This window comes from Agelaius phoeniceus, chromosome 1 (genome assembly GCF_051311805.1).
Source record: "Agelaius phoeniceus isolate bAgePho1 chromosome 1, bAgePho1.hap1, whole genome shotgun sequence".
Taxonomy (NCBI): domain Eukaryota; kingdom Metazoa; phylum Chordata; class Aves; order Passeriformes; family Icteridae; genus Agelaius; species Agelaius phoeniceus.
Genome location: NC_135265.1, coordinates 110,736,057 through 110,758,087, shown reverse-complemented (window position 1 = coordinate 110,758,087; position 22,031 = coordinate 110,736,057). Strand labels below are relative to the sequence as shown.

At 41.6% G+C, this 22,031-nt stretch overlaps 1 protein-coding gene across 2 annotated transcripts in view; it reads left to right on the top strand.

The window, feature by feature from the left end:
- Positions 1-22,031, top strand: part of KLHL14 (kelch like family member 14) — a 60,705-nt gene that overhangs the window by 31,123 nt on the left and 7,551 nt on the right. For both annotated transcript variants that reach the window (XM_054647196.2, XM_077185197.1), the window contains exons 4-5: positions 12,280-12,369; positions 16,849-16,927. In XM_054647196.2, the coding sequence (XP_054503171.1) occupies positions 12,280-12,369; positions 16,849-16,927 (169 nt within the window). The remainder of the gene's footprint in view (positions 1-12,279; positions 12,370-16,848; positions 16,928-22,031) is intronic.

Sequence of the window (22,031 nt, the reverse complement as noted above, 5' to 3'; positions counted from 1 at the left end):
TAATTTGTGTAAAAACACATTTATTTTAGCCAGATGTGGATCAGCAGTCTCCATATTAATATATATGATCAAATGCACTGCACTTGGGATTGTATTCTGTCTATTAATTTATATAAAGACTGCAAAGTCCTTAGGCAGGATCGTTTTGCGTTAATGTCCAGGAGTGATGCACTGCACATTTTATCAGCATTTTTGCAATGAATTAAAAAAACAACAGCTCAAATGCACTTTCTTATTTTATTTCCTTTGTGTTTCTTTCTCTGCCACATTTTTTACATCTGCTTCTCTTTGTGAAAGTCCAAATTCATTGGGAACGAAAGTTAAATTGAGTTTTCACCTGCAGGGTATGTGACAGGACTCACTGTTGGGCAGGCACACATCTGTCTGCCTGTGCTCCTCTCCCAGTTCACAACTCAAGTGCAATCCTGCCAAATCCAAGTGCTGCACAGCCACTTGGGTATACCCCTGCATATGGCTCTTTCAAGGTAGTTTTTCACTTGCAGGGAAATCAGTCTGTGCAGTATTGTCTGTGACAGACTGCAAAATTCAAGTTGTTCCATTGCTGGGGTAAAGAGGAGAACAGAGGGTGTGGTTACCTGTAAAAGCAGTTCCCAGCACTGTGAATTTTTCCTTATATAGTCCTTGTCTTGTATTTTTGTCAAGGTTTAATAAACCTTTTTAAATTTTCAAAGTAAGCAGTTGTTTCTCAGACCCCTGGCTGTGCTGCTGCCCTGTGTTAGGAGCATCCCCAGCAGCTGCTCTCAGGCAGTCTTCCTCTGCTGAGCGGGGGGACTTTCCCCATTTGTACCATACAAAGAAAAGACTGACTTCAAAATCATCCTGGCTTTTTGCTCTCCTTCTCTTGGCCCTGGAGAAGGAGTCTGTATGAGCTTCCAAGGCCGGGCCAGGTCATGAGAGGGTACCGTGCAGGGGATCTCGGGGGCTGGTATTTTTGTGGGAAGCTGGAAGAAGCTGGATGTTGGGAAGGAGGGTTTGGTTGTATTTTATATAGAGGTTTAATATAAGTATTGTTATTGGGATGGATGGTGCCTTCAGAGGGACAATCCTTCTTGTAAGCTGTTGGGGAAGAGTGAGAGAAGGAGTAATTCAGCAGTGGTGGAAATGCAGGTAAATACAAGTCCCTTCACTCCTTCCTGGATGGACTAGACATGCTTCAGCTTCATCACACCTTCTCCAAAAGATCATTCTTCAGGAAGATAAGAGGGCTGTAATCTGGCCACCATTATGCAGTTCACTTGGGGACTAACTGAGTAAAGCACTATATTCCCATTGGAAAGGACTGACTCTTTTAGAAAGGATTTTTTTCCTTCAGTTCTGTAGGTTTTTTTTGTGTCACAGTTTCCTCACATCCTCTTTCCTCTTCCTTACCCCTGTAATGAGGAAGCACGCTCTCTGCTAAAAGCGAGCACGTTGTTTTTGCCCAGCTTCCAGATCATTACTGAGAGCGAGAGGGAGAGAGATTTGGCGGTGTATTGGTGGGGACGGGAAGCGTGCCTGCTGTGTTTCGCTGGGACTGGCGCGTGGAGTAGAAAAGCAGATGTGTGTGGACTGCCAGGGAAATCGCTGAGTGATCCTTGCGCAGTCTGGGTTCGAGGAGCTGAGACAAGACGAGGCAAAGCAGGTATGACTGATACCCGTGCCAAAGCCTGAGCACCTGCCGTGCCCATTGCAGGCGGCGGCGGCTCCGCATCCGCCAGCATCGACGCACCGAGCATTCCCGGGGGTTCGCCTACTCCGTTTGATTTCTTCCCTTTCACGCCGAACACGAGGAACAAGCAGAAGTGAACTGCTTGGGAGGAAGCTGGCTATGCGTTTTTTTTGTGCTGCGTTTCACCTCTTTTGTTTTTTGGTTGGCTGCAGAACCTGAAGCCAAAAGATGACTGAAACGCCTCTCCCCGGGGCGGGGGGAGCCGGGCACACCGCACCCCATCTAGCGGCTTAGCCTCGCACTGCCGGCGGGAGGGAAATGCGGCAGCTCAGGGAGGGAGAGCAGGAGCAGGAGGAAGAGGAGGAGGAGGAGGGCTCCTGCAACTCCGGCCATGGGCTTCGTAGGCCTCGGACTCCGCGACACCTGCCTGGGTGATGCGGAGATGCTGAAGCAGCAGGAAGGTGTTCGTGTCTGTCACACCGGGGCTGAAGCACACACCGAGGGACTCGCACCCAGCTCGGAAAGAGTGTTAGACAGACAGCGATACTAAGCCCTCTGGAGTTCAGAAATGTGAGAATTAAGCTGCCTCTGCAACCTTAATTCGGCCTCTGTTTGCATAAGCACTAAGATAAAATCTCCAATGATATCACACACTATTCTTTGTCACACATCGGTGCACAGAAGGGACTGTGCTGAATTTCTGCTCACAGCGTTTCTCCTCTGGTGTTCAGCAAGTAGATCCTGTCTGTCACAAGCTTCTGAAATACTCTTCAGAAGATGGAATCTTTTCACAAGGTTTTCTTCACAGACTTCAGAACAACAGAGGCCAACTGCTTCATGGACATTCATTCTGGTATTTTTGTACCATCCTCTTTGTGAGGAGCATGGTCTATCATTGTTCCCATTTTGCAGATGAGGAACAGAGGTGCAATGTGATTAAAGTAAAAGGTATCCTTTATTTTGGGGTGCCTATTTTAAGACCCCCTCAGACCATGCTTTCCAGACGGCCTCTCCCACCTACTTCTGTCACAGCAGTGAGCACAGAGTGCTCCTGCGTATCAGGCACAGGCATCAAATCAGGCTCTGAAAATGAAGCACAGATAATCAGTGTTCTCAGAACAGGAGAAATGGGTAGCTGTAGAAAACAAACAGCTTAAACTGAAATGAAAATACACTTTCTTCTTTTCAGGATCATTTTTCTGCCAGGTTCTTGCTTTGAAAGGACTCACTGGGGGATTCTGGATTGCCTGGGCTGTAAGAGGGACAAGGCCACAGCAACCCTGGGTTAAACCCATTTCAATGGCTTGGTATTATGTGCTGAGGTTCTAGTTTCACAACCATTCCAAGCTGATCCAAACTGGTGCTGCTGTTAATACATCAGTCCTTCACTTCTTCTTGTGGCCTTGCACTCCTGCTCACTCCAATTTGTGTGGCCTGGCAGGGAAGCCTAGTGGGGAACAGATCAGGGTTAAATTCAAAGCACCTTAAAAAAATAATGTGTTTTCTCAATTGTTTATTTCTTGGCTTCATGTGTGCACAGGCCATCACAAAGAATGATGGATCATGAGACAAGAAGAGGCTGAAGTGTTTTTTGCAGTGGCAGTTTCCACAGACCTCTGGTGTGCATGGCACTGGACCTTCAGGAAGGTTCTCCTGGGGGGTGTAAACAGGACTGGGTTCCACCCAGATATGCTGACAGCTGAGGAATTTGAAGATGGCAGGACTCAGAGTTCTGGATCAGTATGTGCTGCTGAGTTTGCAGATTTTGCTGTCTCTTCCTTCCGACCCAGTACTTTTGCTGTGTCCCCTCTGACCTGTGCTGATCCATCCATGCCCTTTTCAGTTTCATTCCCTCTTCAGTTCAGTCTCCACCAGAACCTGTTCCAAGCCATGTTTACTAGCACAACAAGTCCCAGTTTAGTTCATGCAGACTCTGAGTCTCAATCCTCGCTTTTCCTTCACCTAACTAACTGAAAATTACACCTTCCTGAACAATTCTCTTTGCAAAATAAATGTCTTCAACAAAAGATGCAAGTTGTTTGTTATTTATATTAAATATAGTATTATATTATAAAATACACAGGTATATTTTAAGTCTCAGGGATTAATCACAACAGCTTTACTTTAGTCTGCTGTCTGTGTTGAATCTGGCAGTGCCAGCATGGCCAGTGATTTGAATTAACATGACCTTTCATCCTGTTTGTCAGCAGCCCACAGCCATGCAGTAGTATGTGATTTGTGAATTATTTGTGATTCTGTGTGAATGTGGTTCAGCCCATGAATTTTGACACCTCTTGATTTAAATAGCAGCCACTTGTGCTATGATACTCAGCTTGGTATTCAGTTTTGAGAAGCATGGTTTTCGGTCTGTTTCCTGACTGGATGCTTTATAAATCCACAAAAGATTTTTGAGAACACAGGGGTATGAGTACTTACATGGAGTGGAGTTTTGGGATTGTTATGAGTAGGCATCACAATACATTTTTCAAAACTGTTTTTTTATGAAAATATTAAACAGTACCATTTTGATACAAAGCAGAAGAAAATTAACATAAATTTAGTCCACATCTATTAACGGATTTTTTTTTCAGCTATACATTCTGATTTTGTCTTCTGTGTATAGATTTGCAAAGTAAATCTGTGCAAATTTTACCTTAGTGTGTGGTTTTGCTGCCTAGGTCATTTCTTGCCCTGAATTTGAAAATTTTCCGTGGGTCTGTCTCTCCCTTCCTTAGGAGGTCAACTGTGGAGAGAGGTCTAGGGGAGAAACATTTCTGCCTTGTTTCTGTTGGCGAAAGCAGTCTTTGGTGTTTCTTAACGTATGTGGTTCAACTCTTGTGCTTCCTTCTGTATTTGTATTTGTCTAGCTACTATGTGGACAGTCCTGCTTCTGCATGCTGTGATTGGGCATGCTGGAAGTTAGACATGTTGGAGTTTTAGACTTTTCTTCAGATACCCATATGAAGTAGATGTCTTCTGGGAAAGGAAGATTTTTTTCCAGGTGGTAGGCATTGGACAGTTCCTTCCACCATCTTCTGCTTTAGGTCTAGTGCTTTAGGTATAGGCTGGACTTTCTTGTAAAAAAAACCTTTCATTTGCAAATATTGAAGTATTTAAAATGAAAACTTGAAAAATATGTAGCAGTGAATTTTAGCAGTGAATTCCATTTCATCTGTTGTGAATGAACTTAGGTGTATCAAAACTGCTTTTTTAATAGGGTGAAATACGGGTATATCCTTCCTCCATGTAGAGTTTTCCAAATGGAAAATCACATTTTTATTTCCCTGGGATGACTTCGAGAGTTAGTGGGAAGAAACAAAACCCTAAATAACTCTAAAATTATATGTCAGTCAAGAGCTGAGAGCAGAATAGTGAGACTGAGAGAGAAGATTGTGGAAGACTTGGGGTGGTAGGGGCCAAGTAAGATATTGCTGCATGTGATGAATGCCTTTAAAGACATGGGTCCCCAAGGAGCATCAACAGGATCCAGCCAGGGAAACACAGAGAGGGCTGTGATTGTTCTGAGCTTGGAAGGTTGCCTTCAGAGGCAATGTGAATGCGTGCATCTCAAGGAGAATGTGTGCATCTCAAGGTCAGGTAGAAATTGGGCCATAAATGAATACAACTGGTCACAAGCAGTTGGGCATTAACACACCACTCCTGGTTACAGTGTTCTGCCCCGTGGCACTGTTGGAGAAGGGAATGCATGTCCTTGAGCTGACATCTTGGAGAATCTGAAAGCCCCCGCTGGGACAAAATAGTATTTCTTTCCAGAGCTTTCTGGGAACTCTGCAGTGGTTTTCTCCCATCAGGGACTGCTCATCATTTCGTCCATGAGAAGCTTTTGTTGTGCAAAATGTCACATCATGAGACTGTTATGATGTGACGAGATGTCATTTCCCAGGAATACATGTTGGGCTCCACTTCAGCGACTGCAAACCCAGGCCTGAGTAGGTACACAAGATATTCTACTGGGGGGCAGCCATCACTGAGGTAGCATTGCATAACTCATGGTGGTGGACAAGTGTCCCTTGATAAATGCTCTCTGGAAATCCGTGGGGCATCTGGATGGTGAGGGGCAACCTTCAGCAGGTAGGTGGGTAAGCAGGGAGTAATAAAACAAGAAAAATTGTCACTTTGAACCTTTCTGCAGGACCATGCATTGCATCCTCTGCTCCAAGTTGTGCCAAGATTTTTGGTGTATTTACTTATATGAGCTTCTGAGACCTATATCAGCAGCTCAGCTGCACAGAGTCATTCCCATGGGGGAGGCAGCAGGAGAGCACAGCAGGGTGTGCATAGGTTTTCTGTGCACTTCATGGGGAAGATTTTGTCAGGTTTTTGATATAGGAATATCAGTTTTTAAGGTGGGAGTGCAGTATTTATCTACCTTATTTAAACACTGTTGATCCAAGTAGACAGCTTTATTCAAATGAAATCCAAATGGATGCTTGCAGCTTTGAAAATGTATGGATAAAATTGGTCCATGCAAGCAGTCAAATGTATATGTTGCTGAAAACCCAATAGAACATTCTCCCACATAGGATGAGTTTCACCTACAGAAACAGACAGGACTGTACTCAGAATTTGTGTCCAAGTAACTTTAAACAATTTATCTCAGGAGGGAGCTGAGCATGCCAGCTATTCCTGATGTTATGTTTGCCTGATCTGTTGTGTCAGCATGAATTTAAGTGTCTTATTTTAGATGCTCACATACGAAAATTTTAGCTCACTAAAACAACTAAACCAAGGAACTCCCTGACCTCTGGAAAAACATGGCTGGTGTTAAAAAACCTGGCTGAATGTATAAAAGAATAACTCTTGACAGTTGAGTGAAAAAAAAAAATTGTTAAGAAATATCTTTACAATGAGAAATACCGTAATTGACGTGAAGTATCATTCACTGTGTTGTGAATGGACTTTGATCTGCTCAGATAACTCTTTCTTGGTGCTTATGTTATCCTGTAGCCTCAGGAGAAATATGGACTCTATCCTAGATGAACTCAGCAGCTCTGCACCCATCCTGCTTGTGATGGCTTGCATGAAGTTGCCACAAAGCTGGCATGGGAAGGAAGAGGTGGTGAGGTTTCCAGCTGAGCTGATGATGTTCTCAGTGGTGCAGCTGGGCCAGAGCTGTATCAGTTATAATCCCTCAAAGGTGACTTTGAGACACAGTGCTTCATCATAAAAGTTTCTGCTTATGGTAACTGCTGTTGGGTGGTCCCAGCCTTCCCCCAATGAGTTGAGCTCAGACTCAAGGCTGGCATTGGTATGTTACTAGAAAAAACATTTTGCATGTATTTCCGTGAATTTGAGGTGACAATGCAGTTCAGCCAAGAATATTAACAGGGGTATTTTCCATCTATGTTGATCATTCTCTTAACTTTCTTTCATTATCTTTTGAGCAGAAAATAGCAGTGGATGAATATCTGATGCCTTTAAAGCCAGTGCAAAACTACCACCACATTCACTGAGGCTAGAATTTCATACTTGTTGTGGTCAGTCTTTCCCCACAGTTATTAAATAACAAACAATTGAAGAGAACAATTCACAGAGGAATTGTAGTGTTTATTTATATAACCTCCTTGGTGAGAAATAACAAGTAGCATTCTGTAATAAATGCATAGTCTTTCTGCAAATGATGTATGAAACACAGAAAGGTGAACAGTATCTGATATTTTGTTCTCAGGAAATAATTGGACCAGCTGTGGTCTGCCCAGCATTTTGCTGATAGCATTGGTAATGAAATGAATATTGTGTCTCTGCATGAATATTGTGTCTCTGCCATGATCAAATCACAGTCTCCTAAAGTGAGTCTGTGGGTGCCTTCTGTGCTGGAAAGAGACATCTCTCATTGCACTGCCCTCTTCAGAGCTGTGGAAATAACCAGTTTTCAAGAAGCTGTAGTTGAATATTATGTAGTCAATAGGATAGGCTGTTAATATTGTGGAAGGTCATTATTGAATCCATATGTCCTCTTATAATGACATCTTTGTTCTGGAAACACTCTCTTGCGTCATCTGCACAGGTCATTAGAGATGCTGAGCATGACTTCTTGGTGTGTACTGAGTCTTGAAGGGGCTATGCTCAAGCTGTGCAGCAGTTGAGGAAGAGATTAAGAGATTTCTTGGCTTTCCTTACAGTACCTCCTGTATCTCAAGCAGCTGACTGCTTCAGGGCAGTGAAAAATCTATGGTGTTGGGGTTTTTTGTTATTGTGGTTTGATTTTGGGGGGTTTTTTGGTTGTTTTTTTTTTTTTTTTTGTTTGGGTTTTGGGTTTTTTTTTTTTTGAGTAGAGGAATCAAGTAGAATTTCTGGAAGGAGTTTTTAGCAGAGCAGGGGAATCAGTATAGCCTGTATCACAGATTTCAGATCTCCTGGGACCTGAGCTCATTCTCCTTCTGTCTCGAGAAGTGCTATTCTAGTTTTCCCTTTTTCCCTGGTAGTTAGTCTTGAAGCGACAGTAGATGGGGAAAAGTGTAAGGAGGAGGAGGAACTGATGACCCTTTGATTAATTTGTGGAGAACAACCAGATGCTGTTTCCTAAATGTGCAATAATTGGCAGAAACTAAGCAAAACTGGGTAAGACAAAGAGCACACATCGTTGCTTGTTAGGTGCATGAGGTGTATCATGGAGGTGCCTTTGAAGCATCATTGCATCTGGTTGACCTCACAGGCTCCATAGTTGAGAGTGTTTAATTTCATGAGCATTTGGCTATAACCTGTAGTCTCTGATTTTGACAGTAGGTCCCAGAACACTGTCTGGTACTTTTTATTAGCTGAGCTTTGGCATATATGAGGAATTTCTTCTTGGGATATCTATCCTAATATGCAGTGCTGCTATGTCTTCCTCCTCATCTGCATCTGAAGCACAACTGAGTGTCACCTCCTGCACAATGTCACTGATGTTTGTGAAGTATTTCTTAGCAAACACCACTGCAGTCTTGGACTACACTGCCTTCTCAAATATAAATCTTCCATTTGGTTTTGACCTAGACAGCTTTGCATGTTACATATCTGTACCTGAGAAATTTCCTCCCACCTTACCAAGAGTCTCCTACCAATCATACATCAGTGCATGGGAAGGAGGCTGGAGGGAGTGCTGTCTTGAGCAGGGCTGTTTGCACTTGTTTGTGCTCTTGGTGCAGGAAAGCATGGGCATCCTGAGCTTTGGGAAATGTGTGTGAGGGGCAGGGACTTAGGAGAGGTGGTTTCTGCCCACTGCAACTACTCTATATCTGTCTCTCTCACATATTTCCCTGGCACCTCTCACCTTGGAATGTTTCTCAGATGACCATGGCTTTTTTTTTTCTTCTCCTCCTTTTAACAGTGTTTTCACCTTCTTTTTAAATCGGTCTTTAATAAAGTTAAGAATTTTTGCCCAGGGTTTTATAAACATGTGTTATTAAATTTTAAATCTGTTTTGAAAGTGCCTCTATCCTACTCCCTCCTAGTAAAGTGACCTTTTTAAATGGAGGGAAGTGGGTTTAGATGACAGTCATGATAAATGCGGTCATGTTCACTCAATAAAATAAGGCCCAGTGCATTTGAGGATAAATCAGTGAAATGTACAGCCCCACCTGTCTGTCTCCATCATTCATTTCCACTGTCACTTTCACAGTGGCTGATGGATCACAGTTGCTGTAAAATTAGACAGCCTTTAATCTCATTTCATCCTGATTAGCTTCTCCTTACCCTTTCCCTCTAACTCACTGACTGACACGCTAAAAACTCATGCAGGGCTGTGTTTGAGCGTGGCGTACAAACTTCTCTTCAAATACCCTTTTTGTGGGGCAGGCAGGTGTTCCAATGAGTTGAGATAAAAAAATGAGAAGATGGGATTTTCACACTATTAAAGCCAAACAGCAGACAAAGACTCATATAAAATTAATGAAAGCAGCAGTTTGGCCAGACTGTGTGATGGGCCAAATTCTTCCTGTTACACCCTGGCAAGCCCAGTGAGTTTGAGAAGATTGCTACTACCAGATACTGAATTTAGCATGCCCACTGCCATGTAAATTTGACTGTTGTCTATGAAAGTTAGGTTCTATCTGGGTGTATGTCCATAAGAATCATAGTTTTTAGTGCAAGTTTTCTGTGCTCTTAAGGGATATTTTATAACTAAAAAAAGGAAATTGTTCTTTTGATTTCTGTGTATAACTGCCAGTTCTGAAGGGTCAAGGAGAATGTGAGGTGGTTGATTTCTCAGTAAGAGTCCCTTCCCTCTTAGATGTCCACAGTGCTGCTCCATTCTCCCGGTTTTGTCCAGCTCCCTTCAGTCCCATGGGTAGATTCACGAGACTAAGAACAGTTTTCCCTAAAGCTCTGAGAGAAACAAAGGTCACAGTAAAGGTCTGCAGTGTTTTATTGCAGTCACCTTTCTTTCTGAAGGCCAAATACTACCCTTCTTTCTAAGGCAAGCCTCCTTTTAGCTTTCCTGTGAGTTATGGATGGTAGTTTGGGTTGTTTGGGCCCAATCCTATATCATTGGGAATGTTGCCATCAATTTCAGTAGGAGCCAGGATTAAGCCATTAGTTTTCAAGGTTTAATTATCATAATAATTATGGGAGTCTTATTGCATACCTTATATGCATGGTAACAGCAGAAAAGCTTAAAGCGGAATTTCTTCGTCTGCTGATTCTGTTTGTGTCAATATGGTGGATAAATAAGCACAAATTTTTGCAAAAGTGAAAATACAATGGAAAAAATATGCATGTGTGCTGCCTGCAGACAGTTTTTCCTATAAATGCTGGAGCTCTCCGGACTGACCAATAGAAGAGGTTGAGGGTGCAACCAGCAGGTTGGACCTAATCGGAAACCATAAAATAGAGCACTGTATTACTTAAAACTTGAAGCCCTTACAGACTGATCCTGGGGAGTCTCTTCTTGAGAGGAAGGGTCCCTAAAAACGTCTAAGAAAGGCAGCAAATTTCTCATGAGGGACAAAATTCTTTATTTACCACAAGCATCCACAAAATCAAGAAAAGTTCTGTGGTTTTGAGAGAGAAGATTTTAAAAGAGGAAAATTTCTAAGACTAAAGAGTGAGATAATTATCATATGGTGTCTCAAAAGATAGCAAAAATGGACTTCATTCTTTCATCCTACTGTAGGAATCTCTAGGTAGTATAAAATCTTTGCAGTGAGATTAGTTCCCAGTTAATATAATTGAATCAGTAACAAATAACCTTAATTAATGAACTTTCACTGTACCTGGCTGCCTAATTTAAGAACTGCTTCACTTACATGACTTGTAAGAGCACAGACTATGAAAAAGATATTCGACCTTCACTAGAAACTAAAAACATACCTTATTTATTCATCATTGCCTAGGCAAAAACTTCAGTAAGAAGCTTAAATGAGCCCACTTGATCTTTAAGAAAATGTGTCCTAAATAGCAAAGCTGTGCGTATTTCTTCTTATTATTATTTGCATATGCTATACTGCACAACTGCATTCTGAGAAAAATAAAAGATAATAAAACAAATGAAATGAGAGATATATCACCCAAAATAATCCAAGTGTGAGATAGGCTGCCTCTCTTTTTTTTTTTTTTTTGGCATTGGCAAAAGAGCACAAAGTAAGAGCTGGCCCTGAGTCATATTGATTTCCCACTGCACTGGTTTCCTAAGTGCTCTGTTGATCCGTGTCAAGCAATAAGTTCCCTGCCTGTACATGCACATCACCTCCCCATTTGTCCTCACCTAGATTTAAGGTGCCCATATGATGAGCTGAACAAGGACATCATTTTTCCTACTGGTGCCACTGGGCCAAAACTACTCTATGTGGTATAGTAATAATGCTGTATAAGTTTGCATTTTCCATATAATATCATTAAAGTGGGTATGGCACACTGCAGTAATATCTGTGCCATGTACACGTAATCCTTTTTTTTGCATTTTACCATTTGCAGTGGAAAAAGTAAATATTAAGAAATAGATGTTTGCATCTGTAGCTGGTCCATAGTAATCATGATACCTCCCCCCACCAAAAAAGGGATGTTGCAAACCTAATGCCACAGTTTTGATCTTTGTTAACAAAGGGCTTCCTGATTAGATGAATAGAAGATGTGTGATCGTGCTGCTAATGACATTGTACAGGGAATTAAGCGTATACATTTGTAAAAGGCATTAAATCAGCAGGACCTTAATTTAAAAACTTAAAACTGTATGGAAATGCAGCTTGTTCATTGCTGTGTAATAGAAAGCTACTGAACATACTGACTCTTCTTGTGGAAACATTACCAGCAGAACAAAGCATGGTTGAGGTTTTTTTAATGTTTTCCAGCATACCAGGATTCCTAGCATCTGCTTATTTTCAGGGAAATATCATGCAACTTCACCCCCTTTTACAAGTTATTTTTAGATCAGCATGTATGGTACTTGGGCAGGTGAGGGGGCACTGAGGGACCAGAATTCCTGATTTTTTCCTTAATTATTTGCAACATTGAATTGCGTAAGTTTACTAATAAGTGGCTTTGTCTGCTGCTAAAGTCAGTTTTCATACATGCCTGGGGTGACATTCTCATATTATTTCGTACAGATGGTAAAGAGGAAATATTTGATAAAATCAGTGTCCTGAGCTGACAAGTAATTCTTGCTTTGTTTGCAGTTATGCCATACAACAGTGCCCATCACTGCGTCGTGGAAGTGGAAAACTTCTTGTTTGTGCTGGGAGGAGAAGACCAGTGGAACCCTAATGGTATGTACAGAATACTAAAAGGCAAAGGGAACATCTGCCTTCCTGTGCCTCCCTGGCTGTCAGGTCAGCTGATGTAGTGATTAGCAAGGGATTTTGAGGACCTTCAGCCTAATTGTTGAACCTAGTAAAGGCTACTCTTTGATATTGATGTTATAAATATCTGGTACTTTAGCATTAGCATCTCTGTCATTCATCAGCTCCCACATCCCTTGAGAAATGCCACAGGCAGCAGAACAGACTCTTTCAAGTGCATGCACCAGGCAGCAGCTGTTAAGAATTTTAACCTTCATTTCCAGGCTCCTTCCAGTCATAATATAATAATGCAATTGCAGTAGATGAATGCTTCTTTTCTATTGTCAAACAAGATACTTGCAGCTCAAGTTGTTAATGTGTTAATTATCTATACTTTGAGATTCTTAAACTGATCCTTTTTTCAGTCTTGTGCAAGAGCTTCTCATATAGATTATCTGCTGCTACCTTCTTTCATTTGATTACTTCATAAATTTACCGCAAAGAGAAATTAAACAATTTAACAGGCTTCTGAGCAAAGCAAAAGGAGAATACCATGCCTTGCAAAATTCACAGAATTGTCAAGACACTGTTAAAAAGCTTGCACATGAGGAAAGAGTTGTAGTTGTAGCAGTCTGTGTAACAGAGATAATTATGACTGAGAAACCATAAAACAGCTTGCAGGTACACATTTTTACTTTAAAACACCAGAGGATCCAGCTGAAATTACATATACTGCATATATTTTATTGTGAATGCCCCATTTCAGCATCTGCACCAAACCAAATTATAGAAAATAGTTACATCTGTTCACTCCCTAAAACCTGAGACAAACAATCCAGGCCACCCTATAAGCATGTTTCTGGTGTAGTTAAGAATATCACTATATGTCTTAAGAGAGGGCCCTTTAGTTCTATTGTTGAATATTGCTGAATGTCTTTAATTTGAAGCAGGAGACAGTGCAGTATGACAAGAAATGACAATTTCTTTTAGGACCATTGGCCACATCCATCCAGTGAGGAGCCCTGTTGCATTTGGTGGTAGGCATATGGACAGGCAGACCTTATTCCAGACAGTTTATAAATAAATGGCCATGTCACATGAAGGGTAAAAGAAAAGAAGTGTAATTACCCACATTTTGAAGACGTGGAAACTGACTTGCAAGGTGATGGAGAGATGGTAGAAGGGGTAAATATCTTGCATCGGCGATAGGAGTCAAACACAGTTGAGATGAATAGTACCCAAGGCCTGAGATTGCCTAGATCTGGGTCAACTCCTGGGCTGAAGATGTTGATGAAAACATCTTCCAATTTCCCTGACCTGTGAATACCAGTGCTGGGATTTTTTCCGTAAAGAAGATAGCAATAAAAAAGATATGAGCATTGCTGTACTGATCTCTTTATCAAATGGATCTTACTTGTCACTGAAAGTGAACCTGAAATCATAAACTACATCCTGTGCTGGGCATATTCTCTCTTGTAACCATTTTGCTCTAAATGTGCAGCTACATGGGGGCAGCTCACACATGCCCACTTGAATTTGTGTAAAGGCCCTTGTCTACAATCCTCAGAGCACAGGAGGGACTTCAGATGGACCTACTTGGATTCATCTTGCCAAGGCTTTACAAAGCTTCTGCTTCAAATTAGACTGTTCCAGGTGTATTTTCCAATGTAAAGAATTATATTAGAGATGGTGGTAATGGTAAGATGTTGCTTTAGCCATCACACCATCTGGTTGTTGAGAAAATGTGTGGACCCCAAGGAGTGCTCACACCTCCTTCATGCTCCACTGACTTCCTGACAACCCACAAAGTATGGGAGACATTTTTTCTCACTTTTTTGCATCCTCCAGTAGCTATGCCTTTCCAGTCACAAGGGGTTCTTGCATGAGTAAACACTGATGAAAGCAGGGTGCACAACATAGGCACAGATTTAAAACCAACCTTCATAACCTTCAGAGCCCGTCACCTTCTAGCATGGCTGCAGAGCAGAGAACAGTATCTGCCTTCTTTTGTGCCATCATCCTGATTTGCTAATCCTGATTTTTGTTCACTTGTCCCAAGTTCTGTGTTCTGACAGAACAGATGCATCCTAATATGTGCAATCTCCTGGCTGATAAGCAAAGCAAAACATAGATAGAGTTCTCTTTCAAACAGAACTCCAGACTTATACTGCAGTCAAACCAGTTACATCAGGCAGATTAAGTAGATCACCAAGTCCTTTTCCTGCAGTCACAGGCATCATATAATCCCATTTTGTAAATTTTTAATGCTGCATGTGAAAAGCAGTTGCATTTCCAGCCCCCACTACTCCTCTTGGAAAGCTGTTACAGAATCCAATTGCTCTAAATGACTAGGAGCCTTATTCTGATATCCAATAAAATGTATTCTTTGACTGTCTAAATCACCTTGTTCTTATGCCAAGGCTGGCCTTAAGGTTAACAGTTTTTCCCCTCCCGGAGATTTGTTCCTCTAAAGTATTACAGGCAGCACTCCTATCCCCTTTCAGCTTTTGTATTTCTAGGTGCAACAGGCCAAGTTCTTTGTCTCCTGCCATAAAGTAAACTTTCTGTTCTTCCTGTTGCCATAGTAGCTCTTCTCTGTGACTGTTTTAGTTTGATTTCATCTCCCTTCCTGTGAAGGACCCAGATTTGTATCCTGCACTCCCAGTCTAGGCTTACTAAACCCTTCTTCTACCCTGCACTTTACAATCTTCTACATACATGGTGTTTGTAGTGAGTATGTGTATGACACATTAGGCAGCCAAATTATAGATCTGTATGACAACAGTGAACAAACTGCTGTATAACTAATGAGCACTGAAGTCCCAGTAACTCTGAAGGAAGCAGTTTAATACAGCAGCCTTAAAACCTAGGAAAAAAAAATAGAAGTTTGAACTTAGGATCGATATTTATATTATTTTGAATTCCTGCTTTTTGAAATACAAAGAGATTAGTAAACGTCTTAGACAGTGAAACCTAGAACCTGTTCAAGCTTGCTGTTACTGTTTTGCTGCTTATTGAATCTATAGCTCTCAATGCCTCTTTTTCTAAATTGTCTGTGTAGACTAAAGGAATCCAGATTAGGACCAAAAGCAAGGCCTCACTTCACTAAGCCCAGTGGCAGAAGGATCAGTTGCCCTTACAGTAGGGGAATCTCGCCCTGTGTCTTGAGGTGGTGCTGAGATGGTCTTATCTTTGAGTGGCACTCAGCAAGGTCCTCATTAGGCACCATGCTGGATTTGAAGGGTAATGCTCCATTATTCATCAGTCTTCTGCTTTACCCTCCTCATATAGAACATGCTTATAACATGGCTGGGAAATCAGTTTACTTCCAAAGCGGTCAGTGTGGTTTCTTTCTCTGTTTTCTTGTAGAACATGAACTTAAATTATTATGACTATAAGTTCTAGCTGTATTGTTATTCTTCTCTACTGTCTTGATGGTGTATTTACACATGCTGAAGTAAGTGTGGAATGAAGCAGGCAAAGCGAGCCAATCCTGCAGAGGCTTGTCTGATGCAAAAATATTCACCTTGTAGAATGCCCAGTGACCATTTATAGAACTGTGACATACGCAGTTAGGTTATTCTGCTGGCCTGTGAAGCCTCTAATTCAATTTTTTAGTCACACATACATAAACAAAGGTTTCTGTTTTCAAAATGCTCATCTATTGAAGTCTCAGGTGTTACAGGAAATTGCCATGCACTCTCTTGCTTCAGTTTTCTTGCTTTGGTGTCAATCTGCATGTAAAATAAGGTGAAATCTTAATATCGTGAAGACATGAACACAGTTCTTGGTCTTGACAGCAGGGAGAAGCTAGTTAGCTGGTGTATGTTGCTCATGCTTCATATTTTAGCTAACAGAGTTGGAATAAAACTCTTAAGAGTGTATTCCCCCTTCGATGCACATCTGTAATTCCTTCTAACTTACACTGAAAGTACATGGTAGAATAAACTATCTAGTGCAAATACTGCATACCCCATGCTGATGGCTTATGCAGCTCCTGGTTATTTGCACAATGGGTTTTTGCCATGTTCCACACAGAGAGAATATAAGGAGAAAGAAAAGAACATGTTCTCCCTTTAATTTTTTTTACCTGAAAAAATTCTAGTCATAAAAATACTGTGGGGATGCCCTCTTTGGGCAGTAATTTTGTTTAGTGCTGTGATTTATTGTGGCTGTGAAAATACCACAGCTTGTGTAAGTAAATTTAAATACACATTTTCAAGATCTTATTACAAAGACCAAGAATAATCACTATCTGCTTTTACTGCTAGTGACTGCTAATTCAAGCCTTGCAGTGCCCCATTTGTTGAATTATTACTGTACACACAGTGTAATCATACATTGTTGTAAAAGGGGGAACCCTTCATAAAAGGTGTCAACTTGTGAAGTATATGTAATATATATTACAATCATGATGTTAAATACATGAAACAAACAGCTGAGTGTCAAAATAATCTATCTTTACAGGGAAACACAGTACAAACTTTGTTAGCCGATACGATCCCAGGTTTAACAGCTGGATACAACTTCCACCCATGCAAGAGAGGTAAAAACCTGCTATGTGTTTTTCAATTTCTGTTTTCTCATCCTAGGGGCAGCTGAGGTTTGTCTTAGTTCTGGGAATAAGGAGGCCTATAGAAGCATTGAAAACACAGACAAAACTGCAGCATGCAGTTGTGTCCCATTTGCTTCCTAATTTTTAAAACTTTCCAAATTTGGAACTCCAGTTGCCAAGTCCTGCAGTGCTAACTCATGCAAAAGCCATGGACTTTATGCAATTACTGGTTGCCTGAGTACGGTCTGAAAGATTTTTCTGAAGTCTCCATAGTGTCCTGTCATGTTCCCTGACTGAAGTGTCATGATGAGTTTGGCAGTAAACAAGCAGTAATTATAGTCAGATATCTTAGAGGGAACTGAAACCTTCACATGTTGACTCCATCCTGTTTCACCACACCAGCTATGAAAAGCTCTCCTGAACATGTCTCCACTTGTCAGAGGACTCTTAATCCTAGGTGGTCTTTGAGTGAAGTTGCTGTCAGTAAATGCATATTAGAGTAGCTCATATTTTAATCTTGCTGTGTACCAAAGAGCAAAGGTGGATGTGGACTTGAGCAATGACTTGTAAAGATGATGTAAACTGAACTGTGGATCCCAAATGCCACCCTCACAGGAAAAAAAATCCATAAACCTGAACAGAATTGTGCATGTTTTGTAAGAAGAATCTCAAAGGCAGAAGATCCAAAGTTACAATGTTATTGGAAGAAAATATTCAGTGACCTTCCTTCACTTAAACACCCATCTTCTCATCGATCCCATATACAAAAGATCTCACAGTGTCTCCCTCAAATGCTTTCTTTATTCCGTGCCACTATTACAGTTCTTTTTTTTTTGTTGACTGTCTACACTATTCAGGTGTCTGGCAGTCAGAAATATATTGAATTCAGTGCAGTGTTGTGATTCAAGGTGTGTCTTATGAGATGCTTGGAAATATGGCTGTTTTTTCAAATTTGTCTGCAGAAGTTTTGAAGGACCTTTGTTCAAGATTCAGTTTGTTTGACCTAAGTCCCTGCTTTGGCAGCACCTAGCCTTCTCCCTCATTCCCACCAACACTGTGGGATAACCTTCACAGCTGTGATTGTTTACTTTAAAACAGAGGGACACCTTCCCCTCTGGTTCAGCTTCCTAGAGTGAGTCACCACCAGTTTATGTGTTGCCATGGGGCAGACAGGAGGTGAGCTTCAGAGTGGGCATCACTGTGCAAGTCATCCTTGCTGAGCTTGGAGACTGAATAGAAGACCAACTGGTGATGTATGGAGCCTGGAGCTCCTCTGTGGAGCCTAATCTGAGTTCTGATCAGGCCCTCTGGGTATCTCTGAGCCAAATTCCTGAGGGGTGTTGGCAGCTGGCTGAGCAGTTGGGTTTATTTGGCTGACAAACTTCAGAAAGCAGAAGTAGGCAGCTGAGGGTTGGAGAAAGGAGGCAGTAGGAATTTTCTCACCTCCACATTGGCCAGTTGTGTTTCCCTGGAAAACCATGAGGCAATTGACTGGCCCTGTGCTCTGGTGGAAGCTGCTGCCTTCAGCCAAGAGGCCAAAACTCATCTGTGCCCCACAGCCCTGCCCGTAATAAACTGTAATGTGTGAACACCACAGCTCCCTACAGAGGGACTGAAATACAATGGTCCACTCATACATAGTTCCTTCTGCAAGGGGCTTTGCTATGACAACCTTAATTGTCACCTCTTTTGTTCAGGATAGATAGCTCATGGGCTTGCATGTTGTTTTTTTTTTTAAAGGCTCCTAAGCATTAGGGCTATTGTTGGAAAAAAGAGATTTTACACTCACTTTCTAAAATGGTTTTGATGGTTTGTTTGCTCAGTCCTAATGACTTCCTCAGAGTTATAGCAGCTTTCAGAGGTATGGACTGGCCCAGTTTGTAGAAGATCATGCAAATAAGAGAGAGCTTTTATGCAGTTTTCTTTCCCAGCTCCTTTAGTGAGATAAAGTTCCCATTAAAGTCAACGGGCTATTTTCCCCCTGCTAGGAATACGGGGTCATGCCCTGTCTCTGCTGGCATAATGCAGGCACCATTGACAAGACAGACTGTTAAATGGGTTTTTCTGAGTCATTATGGTCCATCAAGTCAAAACCTATTTAGGAATTTTAGTCTGAGAATAATTGGCTGCATAGACTATAATAGCTCCTTTGAAATGACTGCCAGGTAAATGTGGGACTTGTTCACAGGCAGTATATTCTCAAGTCAAAAATCTGTATGAAATATTTGATAAGTAAACTTTTATCTCACATGCCAAAATCCATATCTGATTGATTTTACTGTGTGAGCTATAAAGAAAAGTCTAATCCCATTATAGATTCAATGTTGCCAGTGTATTTTCTTCAAAGCTAAGTTTGGTTCCTTTTCCCTTGAAGAACATCCCAAATATAAACGCTTTTGAAAAATAGATGCTATTTTCAGGAGTTTGTTGTTTAGAGAACCAGCAAGTGACTCACAAGCTTTGGAAATACACATCTGCCGGATGATGCCATAACAACAGGAAGGTTTTTGGAGACGAGTTCAGTTAGACTATGATGGCTGCTGAAGGAGCAGTCTTGAGAGCAGTTGTATCTGAACTTGAGATGGGAGCCCCAGCTAGGCACCTCAGGCAGAACTGCTGCACCTTGCCAGCTCAACACAGAGCTTTTCAAGGTGTGTGGAGCAAACCAGCATTTTAAACCAACTTGCTTTTTCTTATATTCTGAGTTCAAAATTTTTGTTTGAAGACCAGCTAAAATCATGGCATTGTATCAAGTTCTGAAGAAGCACAAGTGGAAGTGGGAAGTAAGCAGGTCAATGTACTCTCTGAGGCTGAGTTGAGAAAAGGCACAGAAAAAGAAATACAAAAATTTCACATTTTATTTTTGTCTTTGACTTTAATAATAGTAATGTCAACCCCTATTAAGATTATTTCATTTTTAAAACCAAAGCATGCACTCTATAAATTACTCTGAAATCAGGTCCAGATATTGTGACAATCAGTAGCAGCACTGGTAAATTTAAATCTCAGACTGGTAGATCTATTTGGTATTTCAGGGCATAAATTCATCATGTATGAAAATCATGAGGAAAATCTTCCCTTTTATATGTGTATACTTGAAAGAAGTTGGTTGGGTTAGTGGTTGGGTGAAGAGGTGTGAAGGAAAAGCATTTAGGAGACCAGTGAACCTCGAGTACTTTCAAGTTCTGAGGAAAATCACAAAATAATTGTCTTACTGTCCATATTTAGATCTTGAGGTACATTCTAGTTACCTGATTAGAATGGATAGTGTCTTCTCAGTAGCGAGGGGAACGTTGTCATGCAAAGATTGCTGTATTATAGTTTAATCTGAATCATATTTTACAGCAGTTTAAAAGTCATCACTTGACAGCATGCCTTTACATGCTGTAACAGCATGCCCTTACACACTGTATCATTAAAAACTAAAAAAACCCAAAAAGCTTAAAATATTTGTGACAGAAGCTACTGAGTGACTGTTCACATCCAAGCAGAAGAGTGAAGTATGCTGATGCTTTCATTTTTGCTCCTTATAGTGACACTGTGTGGATGAAACCAGGAGTACACGTACAGAATATCGTCAGTGAAATATCGTCAGTGAAACCCTAGTTAAGAGAATAATGCATGCAACTCTGGTTATTAAACCTGACCAAAAAAAAAAAAAAAAAAAGGCAAAACATGCTGAGAGTAGTTTGGTAATGGGTTCAGCAGAGAAGGTCAGAGGAGTGGATGTGGGAGCGCTGACAACAGGCACCCTCTGGTTTTGTGCCTTGTGGTTGCTGGACACAGGAGGGTTGAAAAATGGGCACCTGACTATGCAGGCTCTCTCATATCTAATAGGAGGTGACCTCTGCAGCTTTTCCTACTTTTGGGGCAACTGTGGGCTGTGTTGCCTCTGGCCCATCACATATTCTCAGAAAGCTTATATACATTTGATTGCCTGTAACACCTATAGCCTCTGTCAAATTAGAGTGAAATCAGTCAGCAGAGTTTTTTTTAAGAGACAACAGTAGGCAGACATGGGTACATGTACAGTGTAATCAAATTAGCTTTGTTTCCATAGAATATCAGGCTAAAAACATAAATGCACAATTTGCTGCCCGACCATGCAGAGCAGAATATGCCATCAGCTTCTATCTGCCCACTGACAGATAAATTAAATAGTCCTTTTTAATTCATCAGTTGATCTGAAGACACTTGCCAGTATTCCTGTCCTGCTACTTCCACAGGGTTTTTTTCAGAAGTCTTCCCTATGGTGGAGCTCCCAGCCCCACTCAGAACGGGGTTCTGCCCCACACTGTCCAAGTTGCCCATGTGCAGGCAGGGTGAAAGCAAAGAAGTGAACAGGAGATGTCCAGTGACCCTGGCTGGTGAGGAGCCCTGTCAGGTGTGCACCAAATCCAAAAAGTAAGGTCAGAAACTGGCAGTGATGCATCAAATCTGTTCCCTGGATGCCCAGCCAGCCCTGCTGTTTCCATGGCTGTATCCCTTGGTGTCTGCCTGACTTCTCTTCCAACTTATAAACCACCAGCCAGTCTCAGACTTTTAACTAAGAGGAAAATTTCTCCAAAAGGTTAAAGGATGCTACAAATTTTGTGAAAATAGGTAGCTGTGCAAAAGAGCAAGGTCTTATTCCTGCATTCACTGAAGAAAATGCTCCTGAACATGCCTGACTAGATGCCTGGTTAGGGACAGGGCACACCAGACTTTGCCAGCTCACCTGGTCACAGGATGGCTCTCAGGAAGCCCAGGAAGGAGTTGGACATGGAAGCTGTTCACTGATGATGCTGTGTGTGCCACTGCTCATCCAAATGCTTTGCAGTGGTCTGCAGGTTCAAGTCTTTGATGGTGCAGCTGACCATCAAGGCCCCAAGATTTATTGCATGATTCAGGAGTGAAATATGCAGCTGCTCCCAGATTCAAATTAAGGCATCTGGGCAGGAACCAGAGTGCATTGAATCAGCCACGGAGCAGGGTTTGGCAAGCTACAGCCACACTCCAGAGTGCTTTGCAGGAGCTGTCAGAGCTACACTTTGCTGTGCCTGGCCTGCCTGCTCATTTCTGGGCTCCCATGTCATTCTGATTTCACCCAGGAGAA